The 18,372-nt window shown below is 39.9% G+C and overlaps 1 protein-coding gene across 4 annotated transcripts in view; it reads right to left on the bottom strand.

Moving 5' to 3' along the window:
- The window catches only part of TBC1D5 (TBC1 domain family member 5), a 402,345-nt gene that overhangs the window by 169,593 nt on the left and 214,380 nt on the right, over window positions 1–18,372 (bottom strand). For all 4 annotated transcript variants that reach the window (XM_072153665.1, XM_072153667.1, XM_072153666.1 and 1 more), the window contains one exon: window positions 5,889–5,997. In XM_072153665.1, the coding sequence (XP_072009766.1) occupies window positions 5,889–5,997 (109 nt within the window). The remainder of the gene's footprint in view (window positions 1–5,888; window positions 5,998–18,372) is intronic.

Genomic DNA, 18,372 nt, shown 5'->3' with positions numbered 1-18,372 from the left:
GTGGATGCAATGTTTGTTTTTATGTTTAGGGAGGATGCTTCCCACGCTTTTTTCAAAAGGGCATCAGCCTTCCTATCTAAAGGGTCTTTAAGCTGTGCAATATCCTCAAAGGGAAGGTCAGTTTTTTTAACCACTTTGGTGACCTGAACATCTATTTTAGGTATAGAGTCCCATAAAGCATTATCTTCAAACAGTAGTCTATTGCGAAATTCTTTAGAAACTGATATTCTTTTCTCTGGGGCTTTCCACTCCTCTAGAACTAGATCTTTTAATGTGTCTACCACTGGAAAGACCCGTTTCTTTTTATATTTTAGTCCTCCGAAGAGTTCAGACTGAACCGAGGATGGTTCAACCACATCCTCGATATCTAGAGTATTTTTTTATGCTTTTAATAGATTATCCAGTTCCTCTGAGGAAAATAGATATTTTGCCTGATTTAGATCTCTAGGTTGAGTCTCTTCAAGGTCATCCTCCACTTTTTCACTAAAGGATCCTGAGGGAAAATCCGAATCCTCTTCAGAAGAGGATGTTTGGATATATTTAGTTTTTTTCTTAGGGGGTTCAGGTAAGTGGGCCGCAATAGATGAGGATACTTCCTCTTTAATCACTGATCTTAATTCATCTATTAAAGAAGATCTTTCCTCTTTGAGGATTTTATTTAAGCAGTCTGGACATAAACTCTTTTTATAATCCTCTGCCATTTTTGCATTACACAGCCCACGTTTGGAAGGCTTTTTAATTGTTTTTTCCCTCTCTCTTGGCTCCTTTTCTCTGGGCTCTTTCTGATCCTTGCCCTGAGAAGGTACACATAATAACAGCCATTAATACATAGAAAAGCTGAAATGTGACAGAGAGGTAGCCCAGGGCTTGTACTTACAGGTACCAGGACCTGGAACACGTTAATCGCTTCATCTGCCATGTGGGAGATGGAGACGCTGGAGCCAACTTAGTGTTTGTCTGAGACCAACGCCATATGCCTGAGGCTTGGCAGTTTTATGTCTGGGCTCCTCCCCCACCCCCTCCGGAGAGACCCGGAAGTGTTACCTGATTGGATGTCCGGACCGGAAGTTCCTCGTGATGCGCCAGAAATTTCGCGCCACAATGACTCGATGCCGGAACGCGCATCGACCGTGCGACAGATTTCCAAGGTATGCCGCTACCAATACTCCTCTTCCCCGGAGCGGAGGACCAACTTGTGGCAGCCGGCCCAGCAGGTAACTTTTCTGCCCCTGTACTCTGTTCTTCTTTCCCCTTGCTGAACCCAGCATTAGCCGCGCGGGACCGTTGGATAGGTTCTAGCAGGGGAGAGTACAGGGGACGGGGGTGTTTTTAGGTCTTTTCCCAGCACTTAAGAAAGTGTGGGAGCGGACTGGTTCCTAAGAACCTTACCATTTGTGTTCCTCAGATAGGAAACTTTTGTGACTTCCTGTCCCTACAGGATATAAGGAGCAACCTCCAGGTGGGGGCCGTCATGGGAACGTGGTGGAAAAGTTATTAGCGCCAGAAGATGGCAAAATCCCCAAAAAAATTTTTGTACAGGTTTTAATTTTTTTAAATGTATGAAAACATTATAAAACCTATACAAATTTGGTATCCCCGTAATCGCACAGACCCAAAGAATAAAGTAGACATGTCATTTGGGGCGCACAGTGAAATCCGTAAGATCCAAGCCCACAAGAAGACGGCACAAATGCGTTTTTTTACCAATTTCACTGCATTTGGAATTTTTTTCCTGCTTCCTAGTACACGGCATGGAATATTCAATACCATCTATATGAAGTGCAATTTGTTACGCAGAAAATAAGCCATCACACAGCTCTGTACATGGAAAAATAAAAAAGTTATGGATTTTTGATCATGGGGAGTAAAAAATTAAAATGAAAAAACAAAAAAGGGCCAGGTCCTGAAAGGGTTAATGTTTCAGGTTGCCTCTTTTTCTTGGTCTGTTCTCACCTAATTCTTTGTTTGTATATTTTTTTCTGTGTTAAATGGTTCCCCTAGAGCCCTATTAACTAACCGACACCCTTCTTTAGCTAAGAATTGTTTACCTTACAAACCCTCCCATCTACTCCTCCCCATGTCCCATGCCTCTTCTCAGCATTCAGCACTTAATGTCATGTGACTAGAGTGATGTCATATAAGGTCCTTTTAACAGTGACATTTGAATCTTATACATACCCCATGTTTGTAACTGATCACATCAAATCACAGCTTGCCCCAATGTAGGATGGAAAGGAGTAGAAGTCCATAGAAGCATGTTGTGATTTCATGTGATCAGATACATAGATAAAGTAAATGTTGCAAATCTAACTGAGTAAAAGAACCTTAGATGACATCACCCTGGTCACATGGCATGAGTGGCCAATGATATAACAGAGCCTATTATGCAGGACACACTTATTGTGATTGGGACTGCCAACAGGTTAGTTGCATATAAGTTTACAAACTGCTTTTTTAACATTGCGGCAATCACAACTAACCATTTAGGACTAAGGGCCATGCTTATAATCATAGTTTTTAATGAAGTTTTTATTTTTGGTTGGTTAATTTAAAGGGAAGCCATCATCAAACATTGGCCTAATAAACCATTATGCAGATTATGCTTCTTTTATTGCCCAGGTGGGTGGCCTCATCCAGAAAATCAACTTTGAGGTTAGATGTAAATGGTTTGTATAAATTCAAGGAGGTGTAGAGTTTAACACTGAAATCGGAGTTTAATATTGATGTATTTTCTTTCAGGCAGTCTCCCGACTCCTAGTTACAGACAGACATCTCTATTTACTGTGTCTTTGGTTAAAGATGCAGGAAGTTTACTGCATTTTAACCCCAGGCTGCAATGGTCGACTGTAAGAGGGGTTTCCTCTACAATCGAAATTTGTTAAAAAAAAATTCTGCAATAAGGCCTCTTTCATATGGAAAATGCTGTATGTTAGCCGTGCTGTGCCGTACCATTTTCATGCGGGTAGCATAAGGCCACATTAATTTCAACTGGCAATACTATCATTTCATTTACCTTCAATATTTCTGTTCCGTAGGCCCTATCGAAGTCAATGGGAACATTTAAAATACGTATTGCAGGAGGCCATCTTGAGACATTGCCAGCCTTCGCTGTGCTATTCCTGTTTGCAGTCCCAATTAGGCTTCCATCAAATTCTCTGATGAGCAACCATGTGGGGGCTAGAACAGTCATTCCAAGACTGTGGAAATCTACCACTCCCCTGTTCATCTCCAACTGGTTCATGAATACAATACATAGGGGGTCATTTATCTTTATTTTTCTTTCAGTTTTTTATGTATTTTTTGACACTCTTTTTTGGCGCATTGCAATTTTTGCATCGCTTTGGGGATATTTTAAAATGTCCGCCGGACATTTGTTTTTCATCAGTGAGACACATTTACCTTCTATTCCAGATGTGCTAAATGTTGAAAATGACATTTATCATTACAAAGTGTCTAAAATTTGCAACATTTGTTGGCGCAAAAAACTCCAGACAAAACCATACTTAACCGGTTAAGGACCGGGCCCTTTCCTGTTTTTTCATGTCCATTTTTCACTCCCCACCTTCAAAAATATATAACTTTTTTATTTTTCCACATAAAGAGCTGTGTGACGGCTTGTTTTCTGCGTAACAAATTGCACTTCATAGTGATGGTATTAAATATTCCATGCCATGTACTCGGAAGCGGGAAAAAAATTCCAAATGCAGTGAAAATGGTGAAAAAACGCATTTGCGCCATATTCCTGTGGGCTTGGATATTACATCTTTCACTGAGCGCCCCAAATGACATGTCTACTTTATTCTTTGGGTCGGTACGATTAAGGGGATACCAAATTTGTATAGGTTTTATAATGTTTTCATACATTTACAAAAATTAAAACCTCCTGTACAAAAATTATTTTTTTGATTTTGCCCACTTCTGGCGCTAATAACTTTTTTGTACTTTGGTGTACGGAGCTGTGGGTGGTGTCATTTTTTGCGAAAATTGATAATATTTTCAATTATATAATTTTTAGGACTGTACAACCTTTTGATCACTATTTATAGATTTTTTTATATTTTTCAAAATGGCAAAAAAGTGCCATTTTCGACTTTGGGCACTATTTTCCGTTACAGGGTTAAACGTATTGAAAAACCGTTATCATATTTTGATAGATCGGGCATTTCCGGACACGTCAACACCTAATGTGTTTATGATTTTTACTGTTTATTTATATTTATGTCAGTTCTAGGGAAAGGGGGGTGATTTGAAATTTTAGGTTTTTTTATTATAATTTTTTTTTTTTACCTTTTTTTATTTTTACTATTTTTCAGACTCACTAGGGTAATTTAACCCTAGGTTGTCTGTTCGATCCTATCATATACTGCCATACTACAGTATGGCAGTATATGGGGATTTTCCTCCTCATTCATTACAATGTGCTGTCAGCACATTGTAATGAAGGGGTTAAAACGAAATAGCCTCGGGTCTTCGGAAGACCCGAGGCTACCATGGAGACGGATCGCTGTGAAAACACCCGCTAGCACCGATCGTGGGTGTTACCGGTAAGCCTTTGCTGCAATATGCAGCAAAGACTTACGGGCTATGGAGAGGGCTCAGCCCGTGAGCCCTCTCCATGCAGCGCGACCTGGTTAAGGAAAACTTAAACCCGTCATTTAACACAAGGAAAAAGTGAGATTGATAAATTACCAAAATAGTACATGGAAAAAAACAAGCAAATATCAGCCAAAACAGACAGAGATGAGATAAATGACCCCCATGGAGGTATTAACTGCTGAACTCCAATCCACTGGCTATTCCCATTTTAAATGCTGGGCCCCTTGGCTGGACTACAGGCGCTCTCCTGAACACAGAAAGGTCTCCTGCACATTGGGGCTGCTTGGTGTGTGAGTGGGTAGCACTTCTGCCTTGCAGCGCTGGGGTCCTGGGTTCGAATTCGACCCAAGTCAACATCTGCAAAGAGTTTGTATGTTCTCTCCGTGTTTGCATGGGTTTCCTCCGGTTTCCTCCCACACTCCAAAACATACTGGTAGGTTGATTAGATTGTGATCCCCATGGGGACAGGGACCAATATGACATGCTTTGTGCCGCGCTGCATAATCTGTGTGCCCTATATAAATAAATTATTATTATTACCCGGGGACTACCTGTAGAATGATAGCGGTTTTCCCCATATATTGTCCAGATTTATATCATCCTTCTATTGTCTGTGCTAATATTTGGCTCTATTCTTTGCCTATATCTGTACAGAACTGCCAGAACCAGTGCCTACATGACAAGGCAATTAGAAACATTATTGGAAAATGTCCATGGTACAAATATTTTTATAAAGTAGTCCATGAGTAACTAGCAAGATATTCAACCTGCGTCCTACCAGCATTTGTATGTAATCATCACATAATTTGTAAAGAGCTATTTGATGTCATTATATAAACCAAGATTATTATTATTATTATTATTATTAGGATGCGAATAATGAAAAGGCAGTATGTCTGGAATCCAGGATAACAGGATCTACAAAGTGTTATTAGGATGACAGAAGGTGGCATGGCTTAGGTGGTTTGTGGTCTGCCCTTGCATAAACAATGGATGAACCTCCCACCACAATACAACAGGGATATCAGAAAATGTAACCAGTTGTGTCTCCCCTGAATAAACACTGAAAGAAATACAACGTTTATCCTTCTTTTCCTCTAAAATCATTACAAAAAGCAGCTCTGTATAATTTCCCCCCCCCCCCAAAATCCTCCACATAATAATAAAGGATTCAGACACAGTAGATCTAGTCGCCTGGAAAATCCTATGACTGCATCAGTAATCTTCAAGCGCATCAGGTAAAATGTTGATACATTGCAAGCGCAAACTATAAATAAATATTTTCTACTTACCTTCCAGCAAACACTCCGGAACCTGCTGCTTCTCAGCTGCCCATTAATCCCTTTCAGACGTATCGCTGCCAAATAATTGCCGTTTACAAAAAGTTCTTCCCATTCTTTGCTATGGAAGTAAATAACAGATGTATTATATTTAAGAAATGTATCGCAGAAACACCTTCTATTTCCCAAAATGGCTACGACAAATCGGTGAGATTTTTTTCTATTTTTTGTTAAAAAATTTAAAAATTTCCTTTAACAAGGATTTGATTCAAGCATAGTTTTAAACCGCATGGTTGTCTTTTTTGGACACATTTCTTCTCAGGATTTAATGAATATGTAGATCGCTATAATTATGCCAGCTACTGAAATTCATAATGCCTATGGAGGCCATTCCATTTTCTCTAAAATGTTGGTACTGCAGTTCAGTGAATAAACAAGAAAAATGAATATTAATACGGTCACAACCATATTTCCGCACGTGGGCAGGAGGGAAAAACACTGGCAAAATTATCGGAGAGGACCTGGAGCTAATAACTATTAGCTCCTCTATAAAATATTTGGTTTTAAATGAAGTTTTTTTTTCTTCTCCTACCCTTAATGATAGACTGGGCTGTTAAACATAATCGAGGACTGCATTACTTAACCGGTAGTGCTATTACCACCGGAACGGCTTATACTTATTTCTACATGAACAGTTTTAAATTTTTAACAGGTGCAGGCATATTTAAATAAAAAAGCATCAAAAAAATGAAAAAAAAAGCCCGACTGTATAAACTGTTAGGGAAGGCAAGCTTGAGCACCTTGCAGTACCTATGGCTGACTAGATAAACAACCTAAATATGCCTCCCAGGCTTAGACACACAAGGGGCCTAACACCTGTGCCTCATTAATATACAAGTAAATCTGCTCTACTGGGAAACGATTGGAAATTAATTGTCCCAAACCATTTACAGAGTTTGAACAAAAGAATTTGACTTGGCTTCTTCTCCGTCTTTCTGTGAATCAAACGCCATGAATGACACATCAGCGGCTCGAGAACAATACGCGGTGACCTGATGAGCTGATGCTTGTTACAATTAGCAGACACAAACAAGGTCACTGTGAAATAACACAATCATTAATTCATTATTATTCTTACAGGACATAAAAAAAAGGACCAGAGTTAAAATGAAAAACCTTAGTTACAATGAATCAAATCTCATTACTGATTATTGGCAGATTTCTAAAATCTGGAGGTTGTATTGCAGCTCCGCATCTTAGAGAACCTGCCACTTAAATTAACCCACACAAGAATAAATACGACATTATAAACTATACAGGCAGTACAAGATAGGTTCTGCAGGTTTGTTCTTAAGTTGAATTTGCATGTAAGTCAGAACTGTATATTTTATAATTGTAACCCCCCCAAAAAATGTTTTGGCCTCTTGAGACAATTGGATTTTAAAACTCTTGGGTTGTCACCAAAACCAGGATTAACAATAATGCTTAATTGCCGCCACCTTTAATAGGTGTCTCGTGGCCATGGCGTGGCTCCGTTCCTACTGATAGGATTTGGATATGTGTCTGACCCCTTGTGCTTCCTTTGTACAGGGACCCCTTTCCAGCCAATATGTGCATTCAAGAGAAATTTGTCTCCTGCATGATATACTATTACACTAAACTATATATACTATAGGTGCTGGTCTTTTTTTTGACATTATTCCCATTTCTATATGGTTCCTATGTATTGTTTCACCTAGTTATTTCGAAGTACTTTTAGTGTGTTTCTAGCGCAACCTTGCAAATAGTTATTTCTTTGGATATATGTTATTACTGGTATTGTTATATGTTCCATTAAAGTTTTGATTTTTATGGATTCTTTATTGTACTCTCGCCTGTTGGTAGGTATTTATGGCAGAGCGAGTGGGTGGATTTCGTTGGGTACCCTTTTGAGGTTTTTTTGGTTAGCGTCCTTGTTCTTGATTGACAGGTCTCACTTCTAAAACATGCTACCATTTGGAACATTGAAAGAGCGCTCTGTTACATCATTGGGCACTTCATGTCATCTAAGGTCCTTTACCTAGTTACATTCACAAGCTCATGTATGTATCTGATCACACAAAATCACAGTATGCAGGCATGGAGGCATGTGATCAGATACATACATGGGGTACATGCTGCAAATGTATATTGGATAAAGGACCTTGGGTGACATCACCCTGACATAATATAACATTAAGTGCTGAACACGGAGAAGAGGCATAGCGCATGCGGAGTAGACGGGAGGGGCTGACCTAGCAGGACACACTCTCTCTGATTAAAGGTTAATATAAGATAAAGTTTATATATTGGGGATGTAAAGGAAACAATTTTTAGCTAAAAGAAGGATGACAGTTAGTTAATAGGGCTCGATGGGATCCTGTCAGTAGCTATATTTGTGAAAATGTGTTGATAGGTTCTTTTTAAAACATGTATGTGACTAAGCTGCCATACCGAATAAAGCCTATTACACTGCTACAGAGCTCTTTATAACTAGTGTGTCTATTACACTGTTTTCAGTCCGTGATGTGACCCCGTTGTTACAGTGTGTTTTTTCCTCCTGCAAGTCATCCTTTGTTTTTAACATCCAATGTAAATTAAAAAAATTAAAAAGCTGTTTTGCTCAAATAAGATCGTATTTAGTATAGTATGGTAGATAAGTATGATAAATCTCCCACTAAGGAGCTTATAGCTGCAGATTCTAAGTACAAAGCAAATGTTAATTTTACCCCACATAACTAGCAGCACCCTCAGGTGGGTATGAAAAGTACTTTCTAGAATTCCCTCTTATGTAAAATCTTACCCATTTACCTATAAAAAAAAAATCTCCTCCAAAGTCATGGGCGGCTGCTAGTTTAGAGGAGTAAAATATGAAGCCAGTCATTTCATTCTATGTTTTCCCATATCTAGAATTGATCCAGGATTCAGGTCTTATTGCGGTTTTACAAAGCATATCAGGTGGTGGACACAGCTGCAGATACAAGTCTGATGTGTCTTATCGGACTGACATCAAGGTAATTACAAATGGGTTTTTTTCTTTCACGGGGCCCATGTATGAAAGACATACTTACTACATACTGCAGGCAAATTTAAGGGATGCGAGAGGCACCCAAGTGTCACAGCAGACTATTTAAAACCATTTACATCAACATGTTTGGCCCAACAAACTCGCTCCGTTCGTTTGCAGGATTTAGTGGAATTAACCTGGAATCACTGAATTCCTGCTCCTTACAATGCCCCCTTCACATACGGCAACACTGCTAATATGACACTGTGTGAAAGCTGGTTAGCTCCTCCTGCACTACAAGATGCTGCCTGCAGATACAACACTTTCATAATACCTGCTCAGCCAATCCTGCAAGACTATAATATGCTTAAAGGGACCTCTGGATCTTGGTAATTTACTGTACTTTAGCCCTTGGCTACAATAAGCAGTTACAGGCAGTCCCCGGGTTACGTACAAGATAGGGTCCATAGGTTTGTTCTTAAGTTGAATTTGTAAGCAAGTCGAAACTGTATATTTTATAATTGTAGATCCAGACAAATGGTTTTTTTGCCCGAGTGACAATTGTAGTTTCAAAATTTTTTGCGGTAATTGGACCAAGGATTATCAATAAAGCTTCATTACAGACACCTTACAGCTGATCATTGCAGTCTGGAACTATAGAAAAGCATCCAGAGAGCTTCACCAGAGGTCACAGTGGACAGAGAGGTCCGTTTTTAACTAGGGGTCATCTGTAAGTCGGGTGTCCTTAAGTAGGGGACCGTCTGTATAACAGTTATCAAAGGTGCCTGGAATTAAGCTTTATTGTTAATCCCGGTCCTTATGACAACCCAACATTTTTAAAATCCAAATGACACAGAGACCAAAATAAATTTTTGGCTGGGGTTACAATTATAAAATATAAAGTTCTGATTTACATACAAATTCAACTTAAGAACAAACATACAGACCCGGAAACTGCCTGTAGTACCTTTCAATGCCATGTGGTCTGTGACTAGGCACTCCCCCTAGGAGTGGCTATAGAGGAGCAGTTTCCTCCGTACCCATGGGAAACCGCACCTCCATATGTCCTTTTCAAATATATAAATAACTCCCATCGTTTCATGTAATTGAAAAGGACACACGAAGCAGCATTTTCCCAAAGGTTGGGGGGTAACTGCCCCTCTTTTTTTTTTTTATTCAAAAACTCTTTGGCAGTGTATGTACTATGCTCTGTGGGGACTGGGGGAGTGCTAAAAATGGGTCTCCTGGTGACAGGTTCCCTTTAACATTAATATTTTAACATTAATATGCATGAAATGTTAAAATAAAAAAAGCCCTGTTGACATTATACCATTCCCAAACTTTAGGCCTTCATTTATTAATTCTATTCTTTTTAAACAAATCAATCAAAAGGTCACAATACTTTTCTGTTTTATAGAGAAATATGAAAAAAATTGCCATATACGTTTATATAGTAAAACTGTAAATTCTTATATTTCCATGTGTTTTCTTTTTTCTTATATATACAGGAGCAACCCACGTGCCGTTCCAATGTACCGATCTATAATGAGTAAAGGGCACTGTGCATAGAGGAAAGCCACAGGGTACACGGATTTCCAGCAGGGAGACACTGTTTATTAAGCAAAGAATATTTGATCTGAAGAATCACTAAGTACACTCCAGGCCTGCTCTTCAATGTAATCTAAGTCAGTCTAGAGCTATTAAGTTGTCTCTAAATACTTGAAGTGTAATGTCCTTTAATATATATGTTAAGATGATGATAAATGTGTGGGGAGTGGATCGGTTAAGTAACAGAATGAAATGATCGTTGGAGTAATTTGCTAGAATATCATCATCTGCTATTAAGATGTACGGGCTGTGCCTGCTGCCAGGATAGGGAGTTCTGTTTGATAAAAGAGACATTTTGCTAAAGAGGAGACCTAACTCAAAATGAACTTGGAAACTTAAAGGGGTTTTCCCAAGAACTAAAGTTAGGCCCTATCCATGGGTTAGGGCATAACTTTACGGGTTAGGCCCTATCCACCTGTTTTCATGATCTGTGGGGGTCTCAGCACCGAGATCCAAACATGGATTAAAAGTTTATGCAAGGGTATAGTTCCACAGGTATGGGTACACAGGTCTCCAGGGCCTATACCTAGCACTGTCTACAGTTTATTATGAAGATTTAACAGTTAAAAAGGGTGATTCCACTGAAGACTTAAATATACTCAGGATAACAAAATAACACATTCTCTAATTCACTGTTATTAACAAAAATGCATCATTTCACATATATAACTCCAAGCTGTCTCTATTAGTCCTGGTGTTTACAATTTTGGTTGTCCCTGGATACGACCATAAATCTTCTGACTATTGTCAGATTCTTCTCATGAACAGCTTTTCTTGTCTGCACAGCGCAGTGCTTTCTGCCTCCTGCCCCCCCCCCACATTACAAGACCAGCTCAGACACAGGCACTTCCTTCCAGCAAGCAGTGTGCAGACACTCTACAAGCTACAAACAGATAAGGTCTTTATAGCCAAGGTGTGTTTATTGATTAGGTGAGTAAGAAGAACTGAAAGTGTCATTGTGTTTTATATCCATCTCATGGATCTCACCATCTTTGATCTGTCTCAGCTCTCTTTTTCAAAGTGTCAGGAGTTAGTAGAATGTTCAAAATAAAATTGTAGATAAACCCTATACTATGATAATCTAAACACGTTGTCAGTACACAGCATCTCATAACACTAGAGGAATCATGAAAAGTCTGCTTAGAGAATCCCACGCCCACACTCTGGATTCATACACTGACCTGTCTTAGGAGTGATAGCACCAAAACAGCAATAAAACTGACTAACATTGCAAAGTAGGAGGTAAAAAATTACCTTGATTGCACAAACATCACTAGGAAATTACAATTTGAGAACTTTCTTTCATAAGAAAACCCCTTTAAGCAAACTGTTAAGGAGTAGCTTAATTTACATAGCCTTACAAGTTACCCTTGTGACAATAACATTCTCCAATAAAACGTCCTTAACTACAGAAGTAACGTCCTCTTGCAAACAAAAGCTCTGACCTTGAAAGGGGCTAGAAAAATTGAGGTGATGGGATGAATTTGTCGAGTGGGGTTTGTGTTTGACATGTGTGGTCTAAAGAAAAAAATGTTACCATTTCTTTTTTTATTCCATTCTGTACTTGCTGTCATACAACCCGCTTTTTTAAATTCACAGTACAGGCGGTCCCCTACTTAAGAACAACCCCTAGTTACAAATGGACCTCTGGATGTTGGTAATTTTTTGTACTTTAGCCTTAGGCTACTATAAACAGCTATAACAGTTATCACTGGTGTCTACAATGAAGCTTTATTGTTAATCCTGATTGACAACCCAACATTTTTAAAATCCAATTGTCACAGAGACCAAAAAAAATGTGGCTGGGGTTACAATTATAAAATATACAGTTCCGACTTGCATACAAATTCAACATAAGAACAAACCTACAGAACATATCCTGTACGTATCCAGGGGACTGCCTGTATTTGTCAAATCTAAAAGGCCAAGCAAGGGCACAGTTCAATAACTTTACAAAGCTTTGGCAATAAGGAAGGGGATAAGTTTTTTTTGCATACAAAAAGTTCAAAATAGTTCTAGAAATATGTTTCAAGTGTATAGGATTTATTTTTACATAATGAAGTTATTGAATAGGTTCACGCTCCCTAACATGAAAAGAAACTGCTACTTTTATCCAAAGCCCATAAGGATTCCCCAAGAAAAAGATCATCTCCCCTGTATTGAGTCAGAGGACAGTATAGTTTTAAACGAAGCATTAAACTTTAATCTCCAGCAAATTGCAATTGCCCTTCAGGAATTCAGCTCCTTTATGTGCCAAAATAAAATGTCAACTTCAATGGCTTTCTTTACAATAATAGTAGACAAGCCATTACAGTGTATTTAGGAAAATAACATGCAAAACGGAAAGTTAAAAAATAACTCACCTTGATTTTTATTTGATAGGTCAACGTTATTTCATCTAATAAGATAATTAAAAACATGCAAGCAGCTGGTACAGCGGCTAAACAGATTAATGTAATAGTCTGTAGTCATATGTGCTGGCAAGGGGCTCCCCTTTTTGGCGATGAGAAGGTCAGCTACCCTTGAGAAGAAGTGAAAGACAGTTTCCACTCTTCGCTAAAATCTAAGATGCCTAAGACACGGTCTGTGACTTGCAAGAAAAAAAACCCAAAAACTATCTATCTATCCCTATACCGACACCCACACCGGTAATTACAAAAATGTTGAATAGAGCATTGAAACAAGAGTGTTTCTATTGTATTGTTTCTAGAATATTGATGTTGTTGACCAAATAAAGTTATTATTTTCCACTCTTATGAAATCTTAAAGGGGTTGGCCACGTTAATAAAAGTTTACCAGGTTTAGTACAATTCCCCTTAATAGGGTCACCCATACTGGTAAACTTTCCTGTTCTGTCGATAGTAGCCGAAAGACACACGACCCGCTAGCAGCCACTTTTTCTGGGACTTCCCGTGCCCTGTGGACATTAGTCAGGGTTGTGTGTGCACGTCATTGGTTGGAGGGTCAGGACAAGGAAAATTCTCAAGCATTCACCAATGAGTGCAGGGTGCCCTGACCTGCCGGAAGTGTGGAGCTGGCTGCTGGCAGGTCACGTCACCTCTTAGTCCTGTGGGTAGAAGGGGAAGTTTATCAGGCTAAATACCCATTTAGATGGCCGTTCGGGAGACCGTGATCTAGTTGCACGATTGGCCCCCATAGACTTCTATGGCTCCTGGGCACGACATTTTGACATAGTCAGACGGCTGCGCCATAAAATATAGAAAATGTCCTATATTCTGGCAGATTTGCATTGTGGGTGTTAATCTGCCTATGGAGGAGGGGTGATGAACGCTTCGTCCAGTAACTGGTCTGGGCAAGCAAGTGGCCAAATGAAAGCACCAAGTACAATAAGGGTGATCCTACAGAGGTATTGTACTTACCCTGGTGAACTTTCTTATACACTGTATGTGACCAACCTCTTTAAAGTAAAAGCAAAGAAAACAAGAAAAGAAAACACAGCTGTTTTCTTCCAGGAATACATTTTTCTATGGGTTGTGCCCGAGATAGAAGCTGAGGTCATCCAAAGTATAGCTGTAATACCACACAAAACCTGTGGACTAGTATGGCATTGTTTCTGTTACAGTAGCACCAATGTGTTCTAATTCTGAAGAAACCCTGACACTAAAGAGATTGAAAAATCTATCCAGTAGTATAAATAGTATTAACAAAAAAGTGACATAAGGGACAGGTGGGTCGGGGGCTTCTTCTGATGCCCAGAGGTCGGACTAACATTTTTCCAGAAGGGTAATAATACTCCTCTCACAATTTTTGAGGAGTATTTTTAACCCAGGAGGAGTACGAAATTTTCACTAATAAATGTATAACTCCTAGCGTATATATAGTGTTAAGAGACATCTATTAATACAAGGAAAAAGTTACAGCTCCTGTTTTCTGTGCTTAAAAGGGTTTTCCCACAAATTCAAGTTAGGCCTTATCCACGGGATAGGGTCTAATTTGAATTATCAGGAAAACCCCTTTAGGGAGCATGCACACGTTTTTTATGCGTTTTTGACGCATCCAAAGGCTTCACATGTTGAAGTAACACTACGTTTTAGCAAATGCAATAGAAACGCAATGTTACTTTAACATGTGATCAAGGTTGAAGCCTTTGGAATGCGTCAAAAACGCAACGCATCGTGTGAATGCTCCCTCAAATAGCAAGTATGTATTAAACAAGTGCTGCACAACCTTTTTATGGTGTGTTCACACATGGCGTTTTCAAATACATAAGAACAGCTGAGAAGAGATTTGCATAATTACATTGCTGTCAATATTGCGTTAACAAAACGCATGCATCAACGCAATGTGGACAGCAATATAATTAGGCAAATCTCTTCTCAGCTGTTGTGATGCGTTTGAAAACGTATGTAATAACCTCACCCTTAGGGCGCTGTCCCACGTTGCGTTTGCAAACGCAGACAAAACCGCGCCAACCGGGGCGGTCTGCGGTCCGATCGCATCGACGTTTCTATGGAAACGCCTGCGATCGGGTACGAGCCGCCTGTGTTTTGCGTTAAATTAATGCAATGCACCGGCGGCTTGTTCTCGATCGCAGGCGTTTCCATAGAAACGCCGATGCTATCGGACCGCGGACCGCCTCGGTGGGCGCGGTTTTGTCTGTGTTTGCAAACGCAACGTGGTACAGCGCCCTCAGGCTACATTCACACTACCATATGGGGGCGTATGTAAAACCACAAGCTTGTGGCTGTATATATGTCCCCAATAGATGGCCACACAGAGTGATACCGCTCAGTACACGGGAAAATGACATGTCTTTCCCTGTGTTACGGCCAGTACCCAATGCATTTCAATGGAGAGGGTCGGGGTCACCTCCTCTTCCTCTCCATGGTGCAGAACGTACGCCTGCCTGGCGGGCATACGTTTGTGTGAATGCAGCCTTATTGTCTACCCAGCGGACTATGGCTGACGGCGGCCCCCAGACCAGTCCGGGGCTGATGCTGCTGAAATTTTATTTAATTCGGTTTCTGCGGTTTGGGAACATAACTGCTTTTCTTTTATATAGATGACAGATAACAGTGATCTAATGGTAAGAGCCCATTGGATCACTGTCATCAGTTATCTGTATACAGAGACATGCAGAAAGGATGCACAGCACCTTCCCTGCAGCCTCTCACTGTATACAGGGGCTGCTGTGACAGGGGACCGATTATTATCAGTCCCCTGTCACAGTACACGATCGGGCTGTCACATAGACAGCACGATCCTGTTACTGGCTGTGTGCACGATCGCACACCGATCAGGAGCACAGCCCCGGCAACAGATATCCCTCCCCCACCCCCCGCTCAGCTCCTCCATCTCTCACCACTTGCTCGGCTCCGCCCCCACCACTCGCTCGGCTCCCCGCGGGAGAGGCACGGACGGTGAGCTGGAAGTCCCTCCCTGTCCTGCCTCCAGCCACTTAGCGCTGCGATCCTGCAGAGAATATCTTGCAGGATCGCAGCCGGCAGTGTCACCGCTTGGAAGCGGCAGCTCACAGAAAAAAATTTTTGGGGGGAGTAAATCAGCCTCTAAACGCGTCTATGACGCGTGTAGAGGCGTTATCGCGACCTCTGCTGATGTCCATGTTCTACTTTGAGGAAAACTATTTTTTTTATTTGCCACTTCACCAATTAGTAATAACAGTTGCCCTAGTCTCCAGATTGCACTATTAAATTATTGTGATGAGCCTGAAGGGCTCCCTTCGTGCTGCATATGCACAAGCTATTACACTGTCAGCTTTGCTCCCTGTGCACTTCCCCCTCCCTCTACACGATGTAACCTCAGTGCATGAAAAACAGCAAAGTGGTCTCAGGCATTCTAATAAGTTAAAAATGTGGTTCCTTTATTAGTACATGATCAAAAGAGGATGTACATATATGGGGACACACACAATGAGACCTACGTGTTTCGAGCTGTAATATTACGCTCCACACACAGTGGAAGGGGGAAGCAATCATGGCTCATTAGCATCATTTTAAAAGGTGATTGTAGAAGAAAGGAGGACTAGAATAACATGGTGGACATGAAGTAAATGTCCCTTGATTTTTGCTTGATTTTGGTAGATTTCCTTCCCAAAATTAAGATAGCAAATTTCCTAAAATTGGATTGCAGAGTTCTTGTCTTTTATGTACTTGTTTTGGGACCCTGCTGATGCCACCCATAATCTCTATTCAATGTAATTTATCTGGATGAAACCAAAATACTGAAGGTGGAAAAGTAGCTGTAAAAGTGGTGTATAATATATACAAATCACAACTTCTTAACGCACCCAGTTTAGGTCAAAAGTGCTGTGAACCGAACTATTCTAGATAGTAAAAAAAATCTAAAGTACAAAAAGGGCAGCGATTATTGGACAGAACATTTCACAAGTCTATTAAGTCTGGTATTAGAAGGTGTCATTTTTACCCGTGATTTTATTCTTACAACAGACATTAGAATAATCTTTCCCATAGCGTTAACAACCATATTGCACTATCTTCTAATTATTTCAGAAAATCTTTTCTAATATTCCCATAGCTGGGTGTAAAATAGCTGGGTGTTATTTTACAAATCAAATGAGCTCATATGTTTAGCAGACGTTGCGGTGTAATGTGCTCTCACACCATTTCATAGCCTTGATGTGCTGTCAGACATGTGCATATATTGGCCAACAGCTTGCAATTAATATATTCTTGATTGTGCACAGTATTAAACCCCGAAAACACTCCAGAATTAAGCAGAACTTGAATAATTTACTCCGTAATAAAAGCCGCTGGCCAGTTTTTGTAGATGATAAGTTTTTATAGTTGCTTATACCTATAGAGCCGTTTTGTGTAGCATTGTAGTTCTGCTCTACATGGAGCCAAGATAATACAAGACACAACCCAGTGACAGGTCTGTCGTTGTGTTTCTGTTATGCTTTTAATGATACATATTTTTGGGCAAAATAAAAGTTATATTCAATGTCCAACATTTTGAATACTGTTTGTTAGTTATAAAAATTTTAAAGGAGACCTACTATGAGGAATCTGCCATCAGAAGTACAGTAGATGTGATGGTAGATTCCTCCTGCCTTCCCTTGCACTAATCTTTAATTTAATAATCCTGAAACATAATTTAGTTTGCTAAAAACTTTATTTTAGCAATATGTAAATTAACTGCATAGGCTACTGGGGCGCGGAGTAGTTCCAAGTGCCCAGCCAGGCGGCCAACTAAATTAGGTTCTGCCGGATTCAGTGAGGACATAATCAATATATAAAATGTGTGTTCAGACGTGGCAGTAACATATTCATTTTCAAATGCATCAGTACAGCTGAGAAGAGGAGATTTGCCTGATTACTTAGATATTAACATATTGTTTACAAAACACATGCGTTAACATTGTGTTAATTCATGAATTTTGTAAATGCAATATTAACAGCTACGTAATCAGGCAATTCTCCTCTCCTGAACTGTCCTCATGCATTACTGCCACGTGTGAACGCATCTTAGTATACATGCAGGAAAAAGCCACGAGTATCCTCTCTACGTGCCTGCAGATCACTAGTAACAGTCATCTAATAGGCTGATACCATTTCATCACTGCTACATGTCATCTTAATATAAAAACAGCAGGGAGCACATAGTGCGGCAGATTTATAAAAAGTGTCCTACGGTTAGACAGTCCAGAGTTAGACTAGACAGTCTTATTCTGCACCAAATTCATATGTCTAATGCTGGATGATACGGTAACTCTGTCCTAGTATAAGACGGTCTAGTCGTACCCTGCCCCTCCTCTTAGTTGGCTTACTTTTCGCCAGAAAGTTAGGACACAATTCTGTTCCAGGTAAAAATAATAAATAAACAAAAGTAAATGGACAAAAAATATATAGTAAAAAAGCCTGG

The sequence above is a fragment of the Engystomops pustulosus genome, chromosome 5 (assembly GCF_040894005.1).
Source record: "Engystomops pustulosus chromosome 5, aEngPut4.maternal, whole genome shotgun sequence".
In the NCBI taxonomy this organism is placed as follows: Eukaryota; Metazoa; Chordata; class Amphibia; order Anura; family Leptodactylidae; genus Engystomops; species Engystomops pustulosus.
This window is presented reverse-complemented; position numbering and strand designations above follow the sequence as displayed.